This window comes from Metopolophium dirhodum, chromosome 5, assembly GCF_019925205.1.
Source record: "Metopolophium dirhodum isolate CAU chromosome 5, ASM1992520v1, whole genome shotgun sequence".
Classification (NCBI taxonomy): domain Eukaryota; kingdom Metazoa; phylum Arthropoda; class Insecta; order Hemiptera; family Aphididae; genus Metopolophium; species Metopolophium dirhodum.
Genome location: NC_083564.1, coordinates 28,347,805 through 28,370,663, shown reverse-complemented (window position 1 = coordinate 28,370,663; position 22,859 = coordinate 28,347,805). Strand labels below are relative to the sequence as shown.

Here is a 22,859-nt window from a genome sequence, read left to right as displayed (position 1 = left end):
GAAAAATGTCCCTTAAAAAGGACAGTTATTATTTCTACCAGGTCATGGGACAACTTAGAATTTGTCAAAAAAAAATTTGTTATTTTTTTGTTTATACACCAAATTGGATACAATATGAATGTATACATTACGATGAAAAATTTTGGCAGACAGAAATGGAAAATAAACTAACACTGTAAGATTTTATTTTATATTATGTAATAAAAATATACTATTTTATAATAATCGTAATTTTATAAATTATAATTTATGATCTTTAGGTTTTACAGAGAATGTTTGCTCCCAGAAATCGTAGATCCTCAATTTGGGAAAAGATTGTTAAAAAGTGATATACGTGAACCAACTCACATACAAAAATGTATTGACGACAAAAAAAAAATATAATATAATATATGTTATAAAACAAAATTAAAAATTATGAATAAAAGTTTACCTACATAACAAAATACGATAATTACTTATCATAAGTAGTTGATTATATAATATATATATACCAATTTAATCTATCTAATACAATTATACTCTCACTTTACAAATGCCTAAAAGAAAGGTTTAGAAGTTTAAGTTTTAACCTTTTCTCATTGAACATAATACATTTTACAATACAGTAATCCATAAAAAGCCTTAAACACTTCAAAACAACTTGATTTTGTTTTATAAATTAATAATAATTTATATAGTATAACTAGTATAAGTTATCAGTAAATACTAAGTAAGTACTACAAAACTAATATTTAGATATTTAGTTAATATTAGCTTAGATGTTAGGTTATTGATATAAATTAGGTATTATAAATATTTTATGAAGTAAGTATCTAATAATGTATTAAATACAAATCACGTAGGTACCCGCGGATATTAAAAATATTACAGTTTAGTTTAGGTTACTGTTATGAATTAGATATTATTCACTGTACTAGTGTATTGTATATATTTTTATTGAGTAAGTATTTAAAAATGCAATAAACACAGATCGCGTAAGTATGCGCGAATATTAAAAATATTACGGGTGGTAATGCAGCATAATGTACGTGTAACGTGTATGCATTTTATATTTACGCGATCCACCACAGTCGTCGAAGGTCGAGAAAATAATAAACGTCGCTCCCGAATGAGCACAATCGTCGGCCGGCCGCCGACGACGAGTAGTGGGCGCGGCTTAACCGTCGCGTGCTTGCGCATCGCGAAAACACCTAACAGCGCGTTCTCTCGGTCGTTGTATACGTTTCGCTTTCGGTGTGGCGTCCTCTTAACAATATGTGACAATTGTATATGTATATTATATAGGTTAGGTATAATATTGTACTATTAACTGAAACGAATGATGATAATATATGAACTATTATGAGTGTATTACCGTATCTATAAATCTACTATATGTATATATATTTACTATTAGGAAAAACCATAATATGAAAATTTACATCGTAGTTATATATTTGTATTTACTATTTTGTACTGCTTGTGTGTACATTATGCACCTGGTATCTGAGAGAAATAACCAGTTCGCACACGACAGTTAATGTAATAGAGGAAATGTAAAGTAGGCAGTAACTAGTAGGTAATTTATAACTATTTTACTATTTAAAAATTTGCAATATCTTTTAAAAATGTAAAGTTAAGAATATTATACAATTAATTTTAGTAGGGGGTGCGATCGTCTCGTCGTCCAAACCACGCAAGCCGCCACTGGTTGAAATCGAACGAACCAACATTTGGAATACAGCTACATAAAATTTAGTTGCATTTGTGAAGGTCAAAAGTTTCGGGAAATAATTAAAAACTCAAATCGCAAAATTTAGTAAGTGTTAATTTATAAATTATTATTATTAAAATTTTAAATGTCCAAAAATAAATCAAAATATTGTTATTATCATTGTATAGACAATTTTAAGGGAATGTATACATTATAATAGGGAAAAACGGGAATTCTTGCGCAATACCAGTTTTCGACAATAACCATAGATAGGTACCTACTTACTAAAATTTTCACCATGGTATAATTTTCAAAATATTTTGACTCACCTATTTTTAGACGTGATTTTTTTTCGATAATTGTAGATAAAAAATGTATTGCTCTTTCAAAAAGCTTGAAATCTTAATACAAGGACCCGGTATGTACAAAATAACATTGGCATCAGGTGCCTTATGCATATTTTTTTAAACATTTGATATATGATAATTCTGATTAAATATCTCGACGTTTCGTAATAGGTACTTAGATTCTACTATTAATTTTTTTTTTTTACACATTTCTGCTTATTTGCATCAAAATGCATAATAATTTCATACTTCTATATTATATTTTTTTATGAAATAAAAAACTATATAATATAATAACAACCATTGAATTTTCAAAATTTTTTTTCGGCATACCGTTTACGGCCAAAATGACCCTCGCCCGTTATCACCAAACCGTTTTCCACCAAAGGTTATATTCCTATTTCCATCAAAAAAATTAATAAATTATTTAAGATATTTTTTTTAAACCCTTAATATCATATATATCCTACGGTATTATTATTATTATTATTATTATTATATAAATGATAGAACATAGATTAATAGATATTATAATTAGGTATTGTATGTAGTATGTATAAAAATGTTTATGTCACTTATTATTTTAATTATACAAAATATTTTTTTTTTTTTCCAAAAATATGTACCTACGTATTAGTTTTGTTCCTAAGTCTTATATTATTTCGTATTTTAAAAAAGGAATGTTTTATTATATTATAAAGTAATAGGTAATACTGAAAATGTCATCTTATTCAATAAAATGTTATCAGAACAAAATCTAATCAATACAATTTTAATATTTTGATGCCTAAAATGAAAAATGTAAAATTATTGGCCAGATGTCATGCAAAATCTGTAAAACGGGTGAAAAAATCCTTATGCTTCCCTTGAAACCGGAGTCTGCGCACACACTAGGTTATTGTTTCAAAGGCAGATGAAAAAAATTAAAAATCCTTAGTCACAGTTATTTATAAGCATTTAAAGTTCAAATATTGACAAAATACGAAAAAATCACGAAAATTAGCAAATTATTTTGAGTTGAGAATTCATAAATTTTTTTCTTTTTAAATATAAGATTTGAAAATGTAATATAAGATTACTCATAAGTTGGTCTGTAAATAAAAACTGAGACTAAGGATTTTTAATTTTTTTCATCTGCCTTTGAAACAATAACCTAGGAGCCTTCTATTAAATTTTCAAGCTTTTTTACTCAACAGGTAAAATTTTATTGATATATATAGAAAAAAAAACTAAAAAAAATGGAAATTGGCAATGTCCGTAAACAGCTCAAAATAAGTTAAAATATTTGGAAAATGTTATGGTGTATAGGAAATGCAATTATAAACATTCAGTCAAAATGTAATGTCCCTACGGTCATTTGTTTTAGAGTTCCACCAAAAACCAAAATCGATTTTCTCAAAAACAGATTTTGCGTAAAAATTCCCGTTTCCCCAATACTATGGTATATACTATATAATTTATAAGTGTATCAAAATCATTTTTAAAATTGAATATATTTTAATATTTCATTATGAGGAGTCATATCAATGAATTATATTAATTAATTAATATCTGTATACCTATCGGTTTAATTGTTTAAATAAAAATATATTCATGGTATAGGTAAAAATTCGATAGAGGAAATTTTAGTTTTTGACTTGGAGTGGCTTTACATATTTAAATGTGTATATTTATATTTATATATTTAAGCCCATGGAAATGTACTACCCGCCAGCAGACCACTTTTTGTTCGATATCCGTAGTGGGCTCGGGGCCATTTCCCCCTTGCTACTCCTTAATCCGGGCTTGTGCGAAAAGTTCCTATCAGAAAAGTTACTGTTGAAGAAAATCCAAGCACTTTTACTGTCCTAAAAGGTGATGACAGACACAAAAATTAAAAAAATACACACATCATTGTAAAATCAATACATTCATCGCTTCGCTCAGAATCTAAAATGTCTACAAGAAACTTCAATTAAATTTTTATGAGCGTCTGAAATTTATATTTTTACAACATTTGATATTCACTCGATTTCTCATGTAACAATTTTCTTATTTTATTGTAATTAAAAAACGAATGACTGTAGATACTTGAAAATTTCACTGAATGTTTATACTAGCATTTTCTATATACCATAAAATTTATAAAATATTTTAAAACAATGCTCCACGTAAATAGGTTATATATAAATTACTTTATTCACAATAAAATCATCAAATATACTTGGTAATATCATAGGCTGACGGACCGTTTTCGCTCAGAATCCAACTTTAACACCATCCATTACAGTGACCCAATTGTAACATACTGTACAGCAGAGCGACATCCACTTACCCACCTTTTTTTATATTAGGTGGATGGACTAATAAAAGAAAGTTGATGAATTTAACAAACAGAACTGAACAAAAATTTGTTCCAGATAATGATTATTTTGCAAATGAATATAAAAATTATTATATAAGATTGTCATATAACCAAAAGTATTTGTATAAAAAATACTAACTTTTTTATTTTTTGTATTAAAACTTAACATAACATGATGTATAATCACAGAAAATAAAACCGTATAACACAGAAAAATATGATGATAAAAACTCACATAACCACCCTGCAAAAACTATGATACCCAACTATAACCTGGATTTTGAGTCTTGAAATATAGTCTTATTTTCAAATAGTTTATTGATTTCTATTTGTGTATATCCAATACTTTCAAGTATTTCCCTTGTATTCTGTCCACAAACCACAGTTGGTTTATTTGAACTTGAAACACCAGGAGTAACACTTAATTTTGGTGCTGGAACAGGCATCACAATATTATCTTTTCTGATGTATGAATTTCTACTTGCGTTATGAGGATGGTGGTCAACTTCATCCAGCTCTAACACAGGAGTTACACAAGCATCTTTTGAATCAAAAATCTAAAATCAATAAGATTTATGTTTAAAACATTACAATAAAATGTGTAAAAATATTATGTTACTTACAATGCACCATTCTTCTCGTGTTTTTTCTTTAAATTTGTTTGCAATAATTTCTCTATTACCCTCAAAATTATCCATCTGTTCAATGTCATCAATGTTCAATCCTAGTCCTTTGATGAACTCTTGATAAAATGCTGGTTCTATTGCACCGACAGCCATCCATTTTCCATCTTTGGTTTCGTATGTGTCATAGAAGTGCATTCCTCCATCCAGTCTAATAAAAAGTGATGAATACAAATATACAATACTGATTATAATCATATAATACCTTATCATCTATTTAATTTCAAAAAGTTTACAAACAAATTCTGTCCTTTTGATTTCCCCCAAATCATTGACTTTTGTGAACACATCAACCAACTTCCGACATATGAAATTCCTTCGGTTATGTTGGCGTCAACCACCTGACCTTTTCCACTTTTGTATCTTTCTATGACTGCCATTAAAATTCCCATAACGCATACCATACTACCGCCCGCAAATTCAGAAAAATTTACGGGAGGAACAGGTTTTGAATTCTTTGAACCATATAATGACAACAAACCTTTAAATTTTAAAAAAAATATAGAAGAAGCTAATGTAGTACATTTTTAATTTTTAAAAAGTAAACTTAAACCAACCTGACATGGCTAAATAATTTATATCATGTCCAGCTCTCTTTGCATATTGTCCATGTGAACCATAGCCATTCAATCGAGCATATATTAAACGAGGATTTTTGGCAGTCATGACATCGGGGCCTAATCCCAGTTTTTCCATTACACCTTATACATTTAATAATTAATTGTAATATATTGATATGAATTATTTAATGGCGTTATTATATCCTTTAAGATGTATGGCTATGATTAATTAGCTGTTCTTACCGGGTCTATAAGGTTCAAGTACAATGTCGGCCTTAATGATTAATTTCTGTGTAATCTCAACACCTTCAGGATGTTTTAAATTGATACTTATGGACTTTTTGCCACCATTTAAAAAGCTTGTAAATTCCATAATAACATTTTTCTACAAATCAAACAAAAATAGTCTTTCAAATATTAAATTATGTACCTCTGCCTAATTAAATTTAAGCATCTTTTTTGGTATGGTAAAATTACAATACAATAATATTGCTTTAAGTAATGTACTCACTTTTTGTATTACAGTCACATTTGCTCCAAAATCAGATAGTATAGTTCCAACAAAAGGAACCGGCGCCAGACCAGAAAATTCTAATATGTTTAATCCTTTTAACGGCATGTTGGTCAAAATATGATTCACTTTAATCTTTCTAGAGATATAAAATAAATAGTAGGCTTTCACTAATACTTTACAATTGTATATGATTTCTGTGCTTTCCCGGCGGTCTGCCTATATATAAACAATATATTATGAATTATTTATTTTTTTTTAATCCCAGGTCAAGGAAGAATAACAAAATAATTTTCTTATAATTTAGTTTGTGGTAGAATCGTAATGTTCTAATTTCTATGAATTAAAATACAAAAAAAAAATATATCACATTATAATTTATTCACCAGAAACAATAATATTATAATTATAAATTCATCTATCGTATATTCATTTGATAGCAATAATTAATAGTTATGTATGACGTGTTAAATGTACCTAGGTACAGTGATTGAACTAGACGATCGAAAGAGTGAAAGTTCATAATATTGTAATAAACCTTGGATCACATTATACTAAAGATGTAGTTGTACGTATTGCATATTATAATGCACCTATTATTTATTCATGTATATTATGATGTATTATTAATTATTATGAACTAACTAGAAAATAAGTACATATATTATTATAGTAACTATATAAATTATAAGAGCAGATATTTAGAGTACTCATAGAGTACTCTATATTTAATATAGTAATTACATAGAATTATTGGCGAAACTATTCTGTGATAGGTAGACAGTGTGATATTAGATCGACATTCCAACAGGTAAATATAAGATATAATACATCAGTTCACTCCAAATTCCAATAATATATTATCTAAAAAAATATATTAACTAAAAAACAAATACTGATAAAGTGATAACAAATGTGAACGCTTCTGATTTGTCAAATAAGTATTATCTATTATCATTTATCACTTACCAGGTCTATGACCTGTTTTCAAACTTGAATCACAGAATAAATTTATTCTGTGCTACAATCATAGATAATATAATTCTTATATTATTTATGGCTTCAATCCTTTTAAGATATCACGAATTCACGATTTAAGATAGTAATGTAGTATTGTATAGTATACTATAATAGACAGTATACAAAACTTAAATCGTGGAAGATATTAAAGAGTAGACTCTGTATGTTGAATCTGTTGACCAAATACTTAAAAATATAAAAATATCTTTATATTATGTCTACTATCTATGCATTTCAATGTTAATCCGACTGTAGGTAGTTTATAATTAAATAGAATCAAAATTACGAGTTATGGTAGACTCAAAAATCTTAAAATAATAATAAAAAAACTAAAACAAAAATCTTATACGGTTCCAAGTTACAAAAATGAGCGGTAGTTGAACAGTTCAAAACAAAAACGATGTCGCTTCGCTAAGCGCTAACCGTAATATATTTGGGTCATGAAGATTGAGGACTGTAATAATTACTTATGCACCAAAATATGCAAAAACAATTTTTTTTTACTTGTACATTTAACATTTTTTACTTAAAAAGCATAAATCAAATGAAACAGAAGCAACTAATTTATAATTATTTATTGTAAATTTGTTAGTGTAGTTATTTTTAGATTGAATATTGGGATATTGCTTTAGTGATGTTCTTTAAAATGTTTAAACACGAATGACGGATGATTGGAACGAAGAATACGTCATTAATTATATTGACTTGTCGTACACTCGTACTAATGAAAAACAAAACTAATGTAAAGTTAATCCTATCGGTGGTCAGACCAAGATAACGATAAGATTATACATAGAAAATTTACGAAAATTCGTCAAATAACTCAATAATTATAGACGTTCATTAAATAAATAGGTACCATTTAAAATTAAGTATAACTTAAGCCAAGTTGTTTTACAGTTTTCGTATATAAAAATACATTTATTAAGGGAATAAATGTCGATGGGGGAGAGGGGTAGAACACGCAAAACCCTCCCCTGGTTACGCCACTGGACAGAGACGATATATATTCGTGAATAACACGTTAGAATAAACCTATTTCAAATATGCATTTTTCAAATGTGTACGATTTAAAAAATTAATTATTATGATAAATAGTAAACCGTTACTACAATAATACTAGACATAATTAAAACAATACAAAATTAATGAATGAATACAATAAATAATCGTGGGAAAACAATTTATTTCTGAGACAACAATGACACGTGGGGTGACCCCTATGGCCCTATATGTCTATATAGTATATAACCACGATTATTATATCAGATACCTACAAATTGTTAGTATACATAAGGCATAATATTATGTACTCAATAATAGAACATAATATAATAGTCCTTATTAAAAATTTTAATATGTTTACATTAAACCAACCAAGTTAAAATTAATTTATGTATAACATATACAGTTTTTATGAAGTTATTATATTCAAAAGTAAAAATAGGAAACTAGTTTAATACTTTGATATGAATACTATGTTGAAAATGTTCAGCAACAAATAAATTATTATGGTTGTAATTTTTGACACGTAAAATATTGTTTGATTTATAAGTTAAGTTAGACATAGATCTAATTTGAAAGTTTTAGGTATATAAAAATATAATGCTAATTAGTTTATTATCTTTATTGCATAGATAATATCCATAAATTTAATTTATATAATTTATACCATTAAAATTTAGTCTAATAATAAAATTGTATTTATAAATAGTACAGTTATGGTAAATAATAATTTAATACTTATTCAACTTGCATTAAATTAAATATTTAAAAAAACCTTACATAAGGCCCTAAATAATAATTTTACCTACAATTTGATGATAAGCCAACTATCTATCTAATATTTAAAAATAATAAAATAATACTATGGATTATTTGAATGTACAATTTGCTGTGATGCATAATAGGAAACATAATACACGGGTATTATTAAGTCCTATTAACAAATTAAAATAAATACAATTTTAATACCTATCTAGCCGTCCTAGGTCCATATATTATTAGACATTAGTGTTGTACCTAATTGATACTTTTAATTATGTGTTTATTTTGTGTGTCTGTCATCACCTTTTAGGACAGTAAAAATACTTAGATTTTCTTCAACAGTATCTTTTCTGATGGAATATTAAAAAAGTAATAGGTATATTTCAAAAATATTATTTACAATAGTTACAATAAAGTCCTACAACCTACACTAGTAAGCCCCAATAAGCTTAGTTATAAACATAACTAGTTGTTTGACATTGGAGTACAGGACTAAGATATTTAGTAGGTATTAGAGAATATATTAGTTCTATCTACTACGGCTGTAATACTACATTAAGTGTTCCACTTGTAACCTACTTTACAACAGAGTGAAATTCATTTACCCACCTTTTTAATATTACCATTGATTATAAATACTATTTAATGATATTACCTATCAAATAAGTTAATATTAATTAAATTAATTTACTAGTTTTTTGCCTCCATTAATCCATTAATCATGTTTATGACTTATGAGTAGGGCTTAGAAGTTATAGGTGCTAAAAAAGGAAAAAATGTCATATAATATATAAATAAATATTTATAAAAAATTTAATTTAAAAAAAAAACCATTTAACATTTTGTTATTCATTTGCACTAAAAGAAAAATAAATTATTGTGGAAAAATAAATTTATATTATTTAAAATATGACGGAAAACTGTTTACAATTTTGATATTTTATTGAACTGAAAAAATAGTTAAAAAATATATTCAAAAAGATAATACATCGGAATATTAGCGTGATAGAGATTAAATGCACATTGCGCTGTTGCCATTAAATTAATAGTTGACTGCGACAATAAAAATAAATACCTGCATTGAATAATATTGAGTTTTATATTCAATATTATTATTAAAATACACAGCTTAAGAAAGAAAAAAATCAATTTTTTTTAAAAATATTATGAAACTTAAGAAATATGCATTTTTTTCCTAATATTGACAAAATTCCTATGCAAAATAAAATGCATATTTTAAACAGGTCTTAAAATCAGTAACCAGTTTGCAATGTTGACCGGTAAAAACACCGATAACCGGCTTTATGCCAGATGGATACCTGATGGGAAAACAAAACCTCCGATAAACCCTTCATGCAACACAAACATCACAATAAGACACTGATTCCCATAGGCCAGAGAACAATGCCAAATTCCAAATAACCCCTACAATAGGACTCTATTCCGATACAAAAACAAATAATTAATTTCTTTAAAAAAAAAAAATTAACTACACAATATGATGTAAATTTAATGTAAATAGCACTCCATATATCTAAATAATCTAAGTCCAAACTGTTTAAATAATTGTAAGCTAATAACATTGTAGTTGATACTGAAACAAAAAATAAACATTATAATATTATAACACAAATTTCAAAGGGGATAAATAAAAATTCAACTAATAAATTACTTGATTAATTGTTGTAATATTTGCTGCATAAAATGTCATCATTGTTAATTAGAAAATATGCTTTAAATGGTTTCATCTTAAATAATGTTGACAAAAACTTTTTATCTGTAAAAAATGGTATGTTGTTTATATCGGTCCATCGATGATCTTAACAAAACATAAACATTTTAATATTTCACTAAGTAAAAACTATAACTTTAAAATATAAAGTCTAGAAGTAGAGACAGTATAAATTTAATCAGTTTTGCCTCAGAACATCTTCTTGTATATATTTACTACAAAGGCATAAATCATATAAAATTGTTGTTAATTTTCCCCAACCCCTTTGAAAATAAAAAGATATTCGTGTAATTTTGATTTTTTTCTTCTTTAACAATATAAAACGTAATTACAATAGCTAAAAGCCTAAAAATTATGTAAAAACCTACCATAATCCTTCTTATACTGTAACTAACTAATAAACCACCCGAGTAATTAATTTAAAAATCTACCATTTGTTAATGTAAATTTTTTTAGTTTTGAAACGTCCAAAACAAACATATGGAGTTCTTGAATTATAGATGGCTTAGAATAGATATCAGTGAGTTCAACATTAACAACAGCCATCTTTGGTACCTCATCAATAGTTATTTCATAATTACTTTTTAAATATCTAAAACAATACAAATTTAATGTATCATCAATGTTCACCAATGTTCAAACTCACCTTAAGGCTACATTTTCCAAAGACTCTCCTTTTGTAACTTTTTGATGCTGTGTAAAGATTTTAGATTCTTCAATATTATTAGAAATAAGTATTTTGTTATCTTTTTTAACAATAACATTAACCAAAATTTCTTTGGTCTTTTTGAGAATGCTTAATAAATTGATGGTACTATCCACGATGGTATCATCATCTAAATACTTGAAATGTGCTTTAAATGGAATTTGTTTTAATACCATAGGAAACCAACATTTATGATCAACCCACATGTTGTCCAATGGAAATTGATTAATTTTGAACCACTTTATTGGTGCCATTTCTAAAATAAAATAATTAATTAGATAATTAGTTAAGTAATAGAAGTATAAGTTCAAAAATATTTTATTTTTACCATCTGATTCAACTATGTGACCTTTAAATTTATCACATAAATATATATGGCCTTCCAAAATTTCATTTGATCCAATATACTCAAAATCTATAATACCAATTTTTTTCATAGATATGGCATCCAATCCACATTCTTCTTTTACCTCTCTGAAAATAAATATTAGTATTTTTTATTATTGCTGTTATAGTATTGTATAATTATATTATTAAAATATTTAAAAATATTTTTATAATTATATCTGTTTAAAAAATTGTTTACCGTTTGGCAGCATCAAAAATTGTTTCATTGGGTTCCTTTTTGCCGCCAAATCCATTCCATTTACCTTTTCCCATACCACGATTTTTCATACCCAATAAGACTTCATCATTTTTGATTATGAAAGTTAATGTCATCAATTTACGAGGATAAAGCTCAAAATATGTAGGATAAGATAACATATTTTATTTTTCCAGTGTTAATTTTCTAGACAAAAAAACATAATTAACAAAGTGGATAATAACATTAATACACCAAAAAAATACAAATATAGTCAACTAAAATAATTATTTGAATAATCAAAACTTAGAAATAGCTGATAAAATTAAATACACTACTTGACTATAAGAATAAGTATTATTAGAAAGCATAACAATAACTTTGGAATTATTTTTTATAATATGAATATAAACAACTACAATAATCAAAAAAGTCTTACAATTAATTATAAGTATATCGTTATATGGTTTTTAGATTGTAAATAAAAAATAATATTAGTCAATAATATAATACCATAGAACACTATGCTAATACTTTCCAAAAATGTTAATACGCACATTATAAAAAATTCAATAGTGTCTATCACTATAGCTCAGAGGCAGACTGGCCCACTGTCCTGTGGGGTCGTTCATTAATAAGCATCAAGGGGCCATAATTAAGGGATAACAGGTCTTAACCATTAACGAAAATGGGGGGGGGGGGGTTCTGGAGGGACTTAGTTCCCCTAAATGTCGGTCATGTCCCCCCAGTTCAAAATCTAGTTATTAGTACTAATTTTTATATTCTGTGGTACTAAGCAATTTGGCCCATGGGTAGGGGGCTTGAGTCCCCATAAAAAATGTAGTCAATTTGCACCTATGGTCTAACCCTTTATCATCTTCAACTGTAATTTTTGAATTTGATAATTTATAATTTTATAGAATTTTATAAATCGATACTCCTTGATAATATATTATTGGTGTAGTTACAGTTGAAATCATGTTATTTTTAAGGTAAAAATACTTAATGCTCCCCTGAATTTTCTTGAATGTGGGGCCTTCTATAATTGGAGATTAATAGGATTATAAATAGCTGTAACTAGTTATAACTAGCTGTTATAGCTAGTAGTACCTATGTTATAAATACCTAATAGAAAACATTTCTCAATATCAATAACCAAATAATAATTATTAGTCAAAGATATGGACATATCATACAAATTAGATCTGAAACCTAACAAGCAAAATTGATTGTGAGACATGTGATCATATTATATAAAACCAACAAATCTTTACTCACGCCGGCGTAAGAATGCTACTAGGCGGCTACAAAAACTTGTGGAAAATGGAAATTATAAGATATGGAGCTTGTGAAAATTACTGGACTGTCTGTCTTGTATTCAGTTAAATGAAGAAAAGTCAACAAGCATACCTCGATGATTATGGTAAAAAAAAAACAACAAATTAGGAACGAATATTAGCGTGACTTGTAAACGTTTAATAAATTGTAACACGATTGTATTAAATATATAGAACAGAAATTGCCACACTGTCAAATTTACCATAAAAATGAAATGTACAATAACGCCGATACTCGGTAGCCGACAAGAGTGATTTGTGCTTATGCAATGTGCAGTTGCGCTCGATACTTGGTAGTAGGAAGTAGGAACTAGGAACTATGAAGTTTGTAAGTATTGTAATATTTGTAACGTTAAAATTATGAAAATTAATAAAAAAGCAACGGTCCCATTAAGTTATTAAGAGCTATAGAATGGCATAGATCACAACGCTACAACAGGTCGAAGACCGACCGGCCGACCGTTGTTATTTGATAACGCGGAATCAAGGAGTGATAAGTGATAAGAGATCGCTTTCGTGGGAATGTCGGTCGGCGGAGAGAAGGGGCGCGGTAATTTTGCGTTGTCCGGACGTGCCGGACTGCCCGTGGAACGGATTGAAGTGATTGAACGTGCGCCCACCACCGCCGCACGGTACTGCATAACCATGGAGGGCAAGAAGTGTACCAGGCGGTATCGTATACCAGTAGACGTAAAATATAGTATAGTAGCATTAGTGGTCGGCGCTCGCTAAGTGGCAACTCGGCGATTCCTCTGTGGCGCACTCTCTTCCCGCCGCCTTTCATTCATAATAATAACAAAATATCGCACACGGAAAAAGAGGAGGACGACGTCCGCGGACCGCGCGAGTAGGTGTGTAAGTGTGTTGTGTGCAGCAGTACACGGCGATCGCGCAAAACGCTCACACACAAAGGCACTCACGAATACGCGATTTATATATATGTGTAAAATAGCCGTACTTAACACAATAATAATACTATAATAGACTCGACGGACACACAATAGTACAATTCGCGATTTTCAATCTGTCACTGTGCGGCGGACGTCGATCCGTATTATTCGCTATTGTGCATCGTCCGCGATTCGCGCAACAATCGTCAATCTTCGGTGCGATTTTTCGTCGGCGAGCGATAATTTTGTGTTCGAAACGTTCTCCTGTTGTAATTCCACACGCACAACGGCGTGTGCGCACACCATATTATTATTATTATGCCCGTCGTTGTCTGACCGGAAAACACGATCCAATCTCGAGAACGCGTCCGGGTATCAACAGTTGTCATCGAGGTGAGTAACTAGCGGTGATTTGTGTGTCATCCTCCTACGCAGAAATCCTAGTATCAATGAAGCTGAAGCCTAGTGCAATCCTATCGTGCTAACGATGATAGACGTGACGAATCACGTATTCGTTCCTATTAAACTTGTACTTATATAAGCACCGGTAGTCATGCTGGTCGGACAAAGTGTGAATGTTTGTCCTTTACTGCCAACAATAATCTAAACCTCTATGTTTTGCACAACCGACAGCAAACCTGGACACGGAATATCTTATTTCATCACATCAACCTTGTTAGAAATTTAAATTGCCCAATTTAATGCATATGCTGGAGACAAATGTATAACAAATAAGATTTATAAGTTATACCTAACATAGGTACTCATAAATTAAATCTAATTAATAAAAACCAAAATGCTTTTATAGTAGGTAAGCTAGTTTCTCAAATATAAAAAATGTTGATTACCTTCAGAAATCATATTAAAACTTCTTGTTTTTTTTTTATATAGGTATTATGTATTCTATTCAATTGTATTCATATTATTCCCTGGCTTTAGAGTTGAGTTTAACTTAATCAGCGTTCACTAAAATTGTCACTTATCTAATGTAATACTTACAATAAACATTTTTTCTTTAATCTCGTATTGTACTTGTAGTTAATCAAAACAAATACAGCTTTTGATTATCATACATGTTAGTCTAATCCTATTTAATCTGAAAAGAGTAAAGTATTACAGCAGATACATTAAAAATTATAGTCATAATAGTCTACCTGATATATTAATCATTATTAATAATTCTCTGTACAATTATATATTTGTCAGAAATAATGAGTAAAGCATAAGTGTTGATTGTTAATGATTGGTTGCTTATATATTTTAATAACCATACCTTATTTATGCCATAAGTAGGCACTTTAAAGATAACTCGTATTCTTGGTCAAAATTCCTTTAAGAATTTAAGTGTCCTTGATGAATTTTGTATTCTGTTTGCTTATCTTGTACATTACAATAATGTTTTCAGTACAATGGTATTTGTCTACATGTCTAGTATATATTGTTGATGTGATTATAAATCTAAAGAACTATGCTATTACGCCATATAGATACCTTAACTTAAAGACTGATGTTAATAACATTTGAAATGTTCATAAAGTTAATTCTCCATTTCAATATTGTTCATCCCAACCATATATTCAGTGTTAGGTATTTCACAATTGTTATTTATTTGTACTTAAGTATAATACGCTAATTGTAAACAATAATAATACCTAAGTAGATAGCACCATCAACGATCAAGGCTGTAATTTTAAGTAAAAAATGGAAGCTTTAAATATATAAAACTTTTCTAAGGTTTATAGCAAACTTGCTATCTTAGTTATAATAATGTAAAAAAAATTCAGGGGGAGGGGGTTAACTGCCAATTCCTCCCTTAGTTATGGCCTTGACCACCATATGATTATAATTATTAATTACCTAAGTGTAAAATATATCCTTGTTTTCTACTCAATATTTTAGATTATTAAATTTTAATCAAATTAGGTAGGTACTTAACCTATTGAATTGTATTATGAATGAAATATATCATATAAGGTGTACTTATTCATATTAAATAGTTCACCTCAGTGTTTTACTTGGTGTTTTAGTTGATCAATAATAATTAATTGTATAATTATCTCTTTGTTTTTATAATATTTAAAAGAAATAGTAGGTATCATTACTTTCACTTGTAAAATAAGTGATTGTAGTCATGTACATAAATTTAAGGATGTGCCATAACATAAAACTTCTATTTTGTATTCCTACTAGCCTATACAATTTCTCTATGAAATCAATTAGGTATAGTAACTTGAAATAGGAATTAGGTTTTTAAAAAATGTATACATTTAAGCATAACCTTATAATGATTTCCTTATAAGTACTATAATTAAGACAATTAAGTTAATCAGTATTAACAATTTAAAGAAGCAAACTTTGTATTTTTCAAAAATACTATTTCTAGTAGATAACAGTGACATTTAAATGCTTAAACTTAGATAATACCTATATTAGTAATATCTAAAAAATAGTTCATGGAAATACCTAAACCAATTTTATTTACTTGAGCAAAAGAACCTTATATCTGAGTATGTGTTATAACTTATAAGGTTAATTAATGTTCTTGCTTTTTAAATTGACTTAGGTAATTAAAACACTGTATCTTAAAGACAAAAATATTAAAAACAAAATTAATTTTTTTAATACGTAATTTTGTTGGTACTTACTTATAAGCGATTAGGTACTAATAATCTTAACTCCAAAAAAATGAACATTATAAGTACTGCATTAGTTATAATACTTATGGTATGCATATAAATTTACATTTCTTTAACTAATTTAAGGTTTCAATAATCAATAAATTTTCATATGGCAGGTTAGGTTACAATTGTATTTAATATAAAACAAAAAGCTCTACAACAAAAATAAATACTACCTAACCAATTTTTAAAATCATTGACATATAAAATAATTAATTGAATATTTGAATGATAACATTTAAATAAGACCAATAATTTATATAAGTATGTTAAATATTTCAACGTTTTTATATTATTAATAATTGGCATACATTTCTAAGAAATTAATGAATAAAAACATTGTTTAGCATATAACAATTAATTAACTATGATTTAACTGAGCTTAACACCATTTCAAGATACTGAATGTTGGCACGTATAATTGGCATGTACCTTACCTATCTAAATTATTTGATATTTACTGTTATAAGCCTGTTACTGTTGCTGTAATTAATAATTTATAATTACTTTGCTTGACATATTTTTAATTGGTTTTTTTTTAAAGTTTAATTAAAGTGTAATTCACATAAATCATAAGCATTTAATATTCCTAATTGTTTAGTTAAAAATTAATTTTAAAATAAACAGAACAATCAATGTCTGTCAATTTGTCTTCATTATATAAATATTTTAAATAAAACTCAATTCGCAATTAAGTATATTCTACATTTTTATATTCTATACCTAATATATATTTTAAATTTTAGATGAAGAAGCGTGAAGAAATGCAAGTTAATGTTGCTGGACTAAGGAGAAATATTAAAAACATAGCACATAATTACTCTGATGCTCAGGTTAGTATAGTTTTTAATTCTATTTTTTCATGATAAATGTATGTTCCTACTGTTAAATGAACTTAGTATATTATGTATACATATATATCTCACATACTTCAAATTATACTAATAAATTATCATTAATATGTTGACCTAGAATATTGTATGTTAAATCTTATTAGTCACGCTTCAAAAATAAAAAACGAAATAATTATATTTTATTTAACAAGAAAATAAGTTAGGCACAAGTCTACAAAAAATTATTTACACAGATTGTATTTTAGGTAAAAGTGCGAGAGGCAACTAGCAATGATCAGTGGGGTCCAAGCAGTACGCTAATGGCTGAAATTGCCGACTTAACTTATAATGTAGTTGCCTTTTCTGAAATTATGGCCATTCTTTGGAAACGACTTAATGATCATGGACGTAACTGGCGGCATGTTCATAAAGCACTTATTCTTCTAGAATATTTAATAAAGACTGGCAGTGAAAAAGTATATTATAATCCATATTTTTAGTTATAATCTTATTAATGATTTATGTTTTTTTAAGGTTGCGCAACAATGCAAGGAAAATCGTTTTGCTATTAAAACATTAGAAACATTTCAACATATAGAGGACAATAAAGATAAAGGACAGAGAGTAAGAGATACAGCTACACAACTAGTAGCTTTATTAGATGATGATGAACGATTAAAGACAGAACGAGCGCGTGCAATTAAAGCAAAAGAACGATCTGCACAAAAAATTTCTAGTTTTGGCAGTGATGGAAATGTAAAGATTTTTTATTTGTATTATATTTAAGTAATTTAATGATGGTGGTGGTTATTATGTATTTTCTTTATTTTTGTTTTTACGCTATACATTTCATTAGACAACTCCACAAAGTCCTAAGTATCCATTGGTAAGTTCATTACGTAAGATTTTATGGTTTACAACAAAAATGCATGTACTATCTACTAATGTCTAATTGTGCAACAATAATAATAGTAGTATAATCTTTTAATGATACTTCTGAGACTGGTAATTAAAATATTAACAACTTAGTGATTGTATTTGTATATAACAATAAATTATTTTTAAACCATAGTATAGTATAGTAATATTATGATTATTGAAATTATACATTTTAAAATAGTTCAATTCTTTTAATTTAAAAGGTAAATCTACAAGTATTCTTACTTTTTGGGATCTACTTTACCCTGACTTTACTCTCCTCTCTAAATTATTAAATACAAACAATAACTATTGAAAAAAAAAATTTATTTTAATTAATAAAAAAAATATATATTGAAAGTATTAAAATCATTGTACTATTTTATGTTTAAGATAAGTTCTATAAGTATAAATGCATAATTTTGTAAATCATAAAATAATAGTTTATTTATTTTTTGTAGTTCCGAGATTCCTATGGTTTATATGATACACGACCTCCTGTAAAAGGTTTGTTGATTGTTATTGTATTTGTTTAAAGGTCAGAATGGTGGAATTTTTTGTTTCTATTTATGTTTAACTTAGTGTAACAAAATTTTTTCCCAAACTTATGAACTTTCAGATAATATAAGATTTGATGAAGAACTTAATATGAAATCATTCAGGATAATATTTTTTTTCACTTTATTGTTTTTTAATTTAACTAGGGTGATACCTTATTTTTTTGTGCTAAAAACCACCTAATTGATTTAAAATGTTATCAAATTTATTCTTTAGTTAGGTTCACAAGTTTAAAGATGTGTAATCCAATATAATTTTAACTAAGTTCAGTTAAAATTATACTTGGTATCATTTCATAAACTACATTTTAATTTTCTACTATGTATAATGTTTACAATACTATCTAAGCTCAAGGTGAGCATAGCAAGATGAGTGCCCAACACTTATTTACTATTTCCTGTTCGGATATTTTATTATTTTAATTTGAGTAGTGGTTTTTAACAATATAAAAAATACCAGTGTTTTTCTTTTTGATTGTACAATCTATTTGTTTAGTTTTATATTTACCTTTTAATATTGGGTTAAATAAAAATTTGCTACACTTTGTTTTAGATAAAAAAACATAAAATTCTATTATAACAATTTATGCTTTTATAATAAATTATAGTAAAGACAATAAATATCAAATATCAATATAATGTTGTTATTCGTATATTAATTTTCATTTGTAAAATTATTTAACCATTAAATACATGTTATATATATATTTCAGCGGAACTAGAAAGTGCTCGTCCGCAGACTGTTGGTGAAGAAGAATTACAATTACAACTAGCTTTAGCTATGTCTAGGGAAGAAGCTGAACAAGAAGAGCAAAAAAGACGTAGTGACGATGTGCGGTTAAAACTGGCACTGTCTCAAAGTGAAAATGAATTCAAGTAAATTCAAATTCATTATAATTTAAATAAAAAAAAGTAAATATGTTTATTTGGGTTAATTAACAAACAATATTGCTAGTAGTGGTTCAGAATCTGGAGCTAATAGTAGTAGTGGCAAGAGCAGTAATATGTTGGACCTATTGGGAATTGATCTAGACAATGATGCAGATCAAAATGGTGCAACAGGAACAACAGCAGACCCATGGGGTATGCCAATAAAAACTCAACCACAGGTAATGTAAACTAAAACCAGAACTCATTATTAATAATAAAATATTAATCTATAATTATTTGTTATTGAGCCGTGATTAATATATACAATAAATAAAAGCTATTCAAATGAAATAAATTAAAAATAGTTTAATATTTATATATTATGTACTATTCAAAAAATATTATTAAACCAATAATCATTAATATATGAATAATTAAAACAATTTTACCATCTATTTATCGGTCTTTCATTAAAGTACTAAACATTAAAAAACTCAATCCATAACTAAGACATTTTTTATTCCAGCCTTTAAATTGGTCTAATGGAGATTTAAATAATGGAACGCCGAGCCGAGCTGTTGACCCTTGGTCACCTGTTACACAAAAACAAAATGCCACTTCATCTACTCATGTATTGCCAAATGCAAACAATGGTTAGTATAAAATAAATACACTTATTGTATTATTGTGTATATGGTAAATAAAATCATTTAATTCTGTACAATTATTTTTAAGGTGTGCATCCTTGGTTATCGCAAAACACATCAGCTGCAGCAATGACTCCACCAGACCCTTGGGCTCCTGCAACAATTGCTCAACCTTTAAGCAAACCGAATCAAGAATTTGATGAATTTGCTCTTTTAGGAAATCGGTCATTACAAGCGAGTATGTATAGAATCAGATTTTTTAAATATTAGTTAATTGTTTTAAAATGTATATGTTATTTAAATATTAATGTTAAATGTTATTTTACATTTATTTATTTAGAACCTACCTCGGATCCATTTGACCTATCCCATTTAAATAACGAACTACTAGGAACTTCACAAAGTTCAACGTCTGGGAAAAAGACACCACATAGTTTCTTAGGGGAAAATTCTGCTTTAGTAAATTTGGATAACCTAGTGACAGCTCCTATTAATACAGCACCAGTTGCACAAATACGACCACCTGGTATGTATATTTTTCTTTTAATAATTTAACCGTAATGTTATATTACATCATTACATAATAGGATAATTGTTTATAACTTTTATTTATATCCATTGTTGGTAAAATAATTAGGTTATTAACATCTCTCATATTGTAATTAATGATCTAAAATTATTAATAACACAATTTAACTGTTTATAGTTGCTTAAATTTAGATGTGATAGAACCTAATACAATATTAATTGTATAAGTCTTATACAGTTATATTGTTATATTTACTACATTGTACTAGTTTTTTTTTTTTTTTTAATATTTTAGGCATGGCAAATCCATTTGGTTTAACACCACAACCTCCATTTGCCAATCAACCAACAGCTCCATCTGCATTCAGTGGTCCAACTACTTCGACTTTGCCACCACCACTTGTGCCGTCACCAAATCCGTTTCTGTCGTAGCAAAATTAAAGGACTCTTCTAATCAATTACCAAACGATTAACAATAACAAAGTTATATTTTTTTATAATTGTTTCCAATTTCCAGTAATGTTATGTTTGAGCATCTTCTTATTTAAAGTGTAAATAAATTAAGAAAAAGAGCTTGGAAAAATGAATTTGGGCTTTAACAATAATTATAATAAATACTTACTATTATAACTTATAATAGTAATAAAGTTATTTAATTACAAACACAAATTACTAGTGTGTATAGAGATGTGAAGAAAACTATAAATTTTTCAACAATAGTTAAAATATTTTGTATTTTTGCAGACCGTTTAAAATATCTTAGTACTTTTGATAGATACATAAAAAGAAGCTACTTCATAATACGTATCATTAGCAATTATTATTAGAAATAATAATTTATTACCAATGATTTTCAAAATATGGAACTAATATATAAGGTATACTATTTAATTGCAATATTGAGCTCAACGTGTTTAAAATAAAAAGATAAAATTACTTTATTATTGTTAAACGCACTGAATATATACCTTTTTTATACATAAATATAATAAATATATAACTTAGATTTTATTTATAGACGTTCCGATTTTGAAATACCCGCTATTTATGTTACGCGTATTTTTCTATGTAAATAAAAATAGTGGGTGTGAAAACGAGTGAGAGATGTATTGTATTTTTTTAAACAATTTTAAATCCACGTAGTTTTTATTTAATTAATTTTGTGACATTGCCTGTGGTACATTATATTGTAAAACTTAAAGCTGTATTGATAATTATTATAATATTATCATCAATTGGTTTTTATAACAATAATTGTTTTATTATTCAATCATTTATTATTGCCCGGTGTATTTATAATACCTAAATATATATATTATTTTATTTTGTTACAGTAATTTTCAATGGTGTTTATATTTTATTTAGTATAGACCATGGTTATAGACGTATAGTGGTAGTAATCCGTTAGAATTTACTTTTATAAAATTGATAACTGTTCCACAATAGTTTGTGCTTTCAGCCAGTGATGAGGTCTGGGCCCTATTTAAGGATTCCTATTGAATAATACATTTAAATGAGTACTAAATATTAATGAAAATATTATATACCTAGCCACCTAGGTATTATTTATTATGGAAGATCAATTCCCGATGCAGCATTATTTCCTTACTGGTGCACCCTGTCAAAATGATTTGACCTTAGGTGTATCCTAT

The 22,859-nt window shown here is 27.4% G+C and overlaps 3 protein-coding genes across 11 annotated transcripts; 1 reads left to right on the top strand and 2 right to left on the bottom strand.

The window, feature by feature from the left end:
• Positions 1–4,504: 4,504 nt before the first annotated feature.
• On the bottom strand, positions 4,505–7,017 carry LOC132944184 (alpha-methylacyl-CoA racemase). Of its 3 annotated transcripts, none has more exons than XM_061013406.1 (7): positions 6,886–7,017; positions 6,142–6,360; positions 5,874–6,015; positions 5,628–5,771; positions 5,311–5,551; positions 5,011–5,221; positions 4,505–4,944 (listed from the first exon to the last, which is right to left on the bottom strand). In XM_061013406.1, exons 2-7 carry the CDS (start codon positions 6,247–6,249, stop codon positions 4,654–4,656), a joined length of 1,137 nt encoding a protein of 378 aa, XP_060869389.1. In that variant the 5' UTR covers positions 6,250–6,360; positions 6,886–7,017; the 3' UTR covers positions 4,505–4,653. The 3 variants fall into 3 exon arrangements, with proteins under 3 accessions (XP_060869389.1, XP_060869388.1, XP_060869387.1); XM_061013405.1 differs by lacking the exon at positions 6,886–7,017 and adding an exon at positions 6,528–6,879; XM_061013404.1 differs by lacking the exon at positions 6,886–7,017 and adding an exon at positions 6,619–6,879.
• A 3,401-nt stretch (positions 7,018–10,418) lies between these two features.
• On the bottom strand, positions 10,419–13,848 carry LOC132944185 (oxidized purine nucleoside triphosphate hydrolase-like). 5 transcript variants are annotated; one of them, XM_061013411.1, is made up of 7 exons: positions 13,490–13,848; positions 11,953–12,156; positions 11,695–11,840; positions 11,307–11,622; positions 11,092–11,252; positions 10,601–10,705; positions 10,419–10,522 (listed from the first exon to the last, which is right to left on the bottom strand). In XM_061013411.1, exons 2-6 carry the CDS (start codon positions 12,129–12,131, stop codon positions 10,605–10,607), a joined length of 903 nt encoding a protein of 300 aa, XP_060869394.1. In that variant the 5' UTR covers positions 12,132–12,156; positions 13,490–13,848; the 3' UTR covers positions 10,419–10,522; positions 10,601–10,604. The 5 variants fall into 5 exon arrangements, with proteins under 5 accessions (XP_060869394.1, XP_060869390.1, XP_060869391.1 ...); XM_061013407.1 differs by having other exon boundaries at positions 10,601–10,747; positions 13,490–13,764; XM_061013408.1 differs by having other exon boundaries at positions 10,601–10,747; positions 13,508–13,764.
• A 166-nt stretch (positions 13,849–14,014) lies between these two features.
• LOC132944183 (epsin-2) lies at positions 14,015–22,544 on the top strand. 3 transcript variants are annotated; one of them, XM_061013401.1, is made up of 12 exons: positions 14,015–14,569; positions 17,601–17,687; positions 17,954–18,163; positions 18,222–18,443; positions 18,544–18,573; positions 19,067–19,112; positions 19,876–20,038; positions 20,121–20,271; positions 20,559–20,685; positions 20,768–20,917; positions 21,020–21,205; positions 21,503–22,544. In XM_061013401.1, exons 2-12 carry the CDS (start codon positions 17,601–17,603, stop codon positions 21,637–21,639), a joined length of 1,509 nt encoding a protein of 502 aa, XP_060869384.1. In that variant the 5' UTR covers positions 14,015–14,569; the 3' UTR covers positions 21,640–22,544. The 3 variants fall into 3 exon arrangements, with proteins under 3 accessions (XP_060869384.1, XP_060869383.1, XP_060869386.1); XM_061013400.1 differs by having other exon boundaries at positions 20,118–20,271; XM_061013403.1 differs by lacking the exon at positions 18,544–18,573 and having other exon boundaries at positions 20,118–20,271.
• The last annotated feature ends 315 nt before the right edge of the window (positions 22,545–22,859 follow it).

Coding starts and splice junctions, on each gene's coding strand:
- LOC132944184 (XM_061013406.1), bottom strand. CDS start 6,249: ATGCCGTTAAAAGGATTAAACATATTAGAATTTTCTGGTCTGGCGCCG. Junction 5,772..5,873: donor ACTTGAACCTTATAGACCCG/GTAAGAACAGCT, acceptor TAAATGTATAAG/GTGTAATGGAAAAACTGGGA. Junction 4,945..5,010: donor CACGAGAAGAATGGTGCATT/GTAAGTAACATA, acceptor TATTGATTTTAG/ATTTTTGATTCAAAAGATGC.
- LOC132944183 (XM_061013400.1), top strand. CDS start 17,601: ATGAAGAAGCGTGAAGAAATGCAAGTTAATGTTGCTGGACTAAGGAGA. Junction 20,039..20,117: donor CAAAGTGAAAATGAATTCAA/GTAAATTCAAAT, acceptor CAATATTGCTAG/TAGTGGTTCAGAATCTGGAG. Junction 20,918..21,019: donor AAATCGGTCATTACAAGCGA/GTATGTATAGAA, acceptor TTATTTATTTAG/AACCTACCTCGGATCCATTT.
- LOC132944185 (XM_061013407.1), bottom strand. CDS start 12,131: ATGTTATCTTATCCTACATATTTTGAGCTTTATCCTCGTAAATTGATG. Junction 11,253..11,306: donor TTGGAAAATGTAGCCTTAAG/GTGAGTTTGAAC, acceptor GTATTGTTTTAG/ATATTTAAAAAGTAATTATG. Junction 10,748..11,091: donor AAAATTTACATTAACAAATG/GTAGATTTTTAA, acceptor TGTTTTGTTAAG/ATCATCGATGGACCGATATA.